The sequence below is a fragment of the Lepidothrix coronata genome, unplaced genomic scaffold (assembly GCF_001604755.1).
Source record: "Lepidothrix coronata isolate B3197 unplaced genomic scaffold, Lepidothrix_coronata-1.0 Scaffold55, whole genome shotgun sequence".
In the NCBI taxonomy this organism is placed as follows: Eukaryota; Metazoa; Chordata; class Aves; order Passeriformes; family Pipridae; genus Lepidothrix; species Lepidothrix coronata.
In genome coordinates, this window is record NW_016690235.1 from 5,125,711 (window position 1) to 5,128,384 (window position 2,674).

The 2,674-nt window shown below is 64.1% G+C and overlaps 1 protein-coding gene across 1 annotated transcript; it reads right to left on the reverse strand.

Moving 5' to 3' along the window:
* Nucleotides 1-1,485: 1,485 nt before the first annotated feature.
* Nucleotides 1,486-2,361, reverse strand: FOXE1 (forkhead box E1). The gene has a single exon (XM_017816371.1). The coding sequence runs from the start codon at nucleotides 2,359-2,361 to the stop codon at nucleotides 1,486-1,488; it is 876 nt and encodes a 291-aa protein (XP_017671860.1).
* Nucleotides 2,362-2,674: the final 313 nt, after the last annotated feature.

Sequence of the window (2,674 nt, forward strand, 5' to 3'; positions counted from 1 at the left end):
GTGACCCTGATTTGAGTACGAGGTTGGAACAGAAACTTCTAACCTGAGTTATTCATAAGTTATGCATATGATCTGTACCCTTCTCTATTGCGAGACCCCGCTGTGTGTGTACCCTCTCTGTTCTTCCAAAACTCTCGCTGACGCTCTGGCTGCACTTTCCACTTCCCTCTCCCCACGTAAGGCACCATCCCACTACGGGATCTTCTCACCAACCTTCTCCCAGCTCTGGTTACACAGGCTCCCCACCTCCCCAGGAAAAAGGAGCTGTATAAGCAGACCTGGACAGCAGGGCTATGTCAGTTCCCTCTCCATCCACAGCCCCAGGCAGAGCCCTGGGCAAACACCACTGCTCCAGGCCCCTTCCAGAGGTAGTGGAATATGTTGAGAGGTGTTTGCTTGAGTTTCCCCATGGATCTATTTTCAAGCCTTTACCTCTTATAGATGTTCCTGTTAGTTTTTCCCTCCCCACGTTGTCTTCTGGTCTCTTTTCCATCCTAAGAAAGCTTGAACGTGGAGTAATTGAAGATGAAAAGGCGTCATGTCCTGCCTCTTGTGTTTCAGGAAAGAAAGTTTTCCCCCACAGATGCCAATTTCTCTAGGCTACAGACAGAGCTGGGCTCACCTTAAGATCAAAGTAATTTAGGATGTAAGTACCTCCATAGACTTCAGGATCATGTCTCCACTCAAAGCACATCCAAATTTAATGCTGGATCCAATTCTGGATATAGATCAGGGTCTGTTCAACCAAGTTGGAAAGCCCTCCAAGGGCAGAGGTCCCACAGCCTCACTGTGTCCCTCTTCCAGTGGCTGGGCATGCTCATGGTAGAAGTTTTTATAGTTCCAATCCCACCACTCTCCCACCCCTACAGCAGAGAGCATGACCCCTGGAGAGATCTGACTTGCTGTGTTTGCCTGCAACTCCAGCATCCAAATCTTCTCCAGCCCTGGCCACCTTGCTGGTGCAAAGCCTGGCGCTAATGCAGTAGCCCTGTGCAACATCAGGGACATGCCACCACATCAGTGCCATGCATCCCACTTTTACATATTTGCCTGCACGAGGCCGGGGAACGCTTCCTCCTGCCTCCTTCCTACCCTGCACCAACAGACGTCTTGTTCTGTAAATAAAATCATCAACAACAGAGATGTTTTTAAAAGTGAGATCTTCCCAGGTAGACCAGGAAGGGCTCTACCAGGGTGTGCCGGGAGAGCGGGAGCTTGGCAGGAGGCTTTGATCACCTGCCCCAGGAAAGGCTGTGGAAGAGGAATGGTTTGTTTGCACCGTTCAGGCACTTGGGAATCCCTACGGCTTTTTCTAGCGAGAGTGGACAGGGCTGGACAGGGCACCCCAGGTCTCTGACAGCGCCACTCCTCGCCAGGAGGCTTGGGCAGATGGCATCTTCCCGGGGTCCAGTGGAGCCGGGGGAGCCCCGCAGCCCGCCTTCTCCCGGGCTCCGCTCCGCGCTGTCGGGCGTCACCCGGGATGGGTCAGAGCGCCGGGACGAACCTGTCGGGGCCGCCGGGATAGGCGCCGTGCCGGGGTCCGGGCTCTGCGGTGCCCAGGTGTCCTCCGGCGCCGTAGACGTGGGGCAGGGGCGGGTAGGGCGCGGGGGAGCGGCGACCGTAGACCCCGGCGGGGGCGGGCGGCGAGGCGGGCAGTACGATGCGCCCCGACGGCGCGTACAGCGGTCCGTGACCTCCCGACGCGTAGGGCCCGGGGGCGGTGGGTAGCGGGCCGTAGGCGTGGGGCAGGGTGGCGGAGGCGCAGCCCTGTGCGGGGAAGGCGGCGGCGAAGGCGCAGGAGGCGGCGGGAGCCGGGGGCAGGTCGGTGGGGGGCGGCGGGGCGGGCAGCGGGAGCAGGCGGCACGGAGCGTCGGGGTGCTCGGCGAGGAAAGCCGGGTAGGTGGAGAGGTCGCTGCGCTTGAAGCGTTTTCTGCGGCGGAGGAAAGACCCGCTCTCGAACATATCGCGGGCGTGGGGGTCCAGCGTCCAGTAGTTGCCCTTGCCGGGGCGGCCGGGCTCCCGTGGCACCTTGACGAAGCAGTCATTGAGGGTGAGGTTGTGGCGGATGCTGTTCTGCCACTTGCGGGGGCTGTCGCGGTAGAAGGGGAAGCGCTCGGTGATGAAGCGGTAGATGCCGCCCAGCGTCAGTCGCCGCTCGGGCGCCTGCCCGATGGCCATGGCGATGAGAGCGATGTAGCTGTACGGCGGCTTGCCCCGCTCCGCCGGACGCTTGCGGCGCCGCCGCCCGCCCCGCGACCCCGCCACCGCCGCCGCCTCCTCCTCTCCTGGCGGCGCCGCGTCCGCCTTCAGCGGCGGGGGCAGCGGCGGGGGGCCCGGCGGCAGCCGGCTCTCGGCGGTCATGCGGCCGTCGGGGCGGCCCCGCGCCGGGCCGGACCGAGCCGAGCCGAGCCCAGCCGAGCAGGCGAAGCGCGCCGCCGCCGCGGCTTTTATGCGGCGGTGTCCGGCGGCTCCGCGCCCGGGCGGCCGGCACTCCCCCTGCTACGCCCCGCCGCCCGGGAGGCGCGGGCAGGGCCGGGCGTGCCGCCGCCGCCGCCGCAGGTGGGGGCAGCGCCCTGCCCGGCACCCCTCGCCCGCCCCCTCCGCTCGTCCCCGTCCCCAGCGCCGTCGGGGCTCCGCTGTCCCGCGGCCGTCGGGAGCGCACAGCGCCGGGGGA

What these genes read in the sequence shown, in the direction of transcription:
- FOXE1 (XM_017816371.1), bottom strand. Translation starts at nt 2,361, where the DNA reads ATGACCGCCGAGAGCCGGCTGCCGCCGGGCCCCCCGCCGCTGCCCCCG.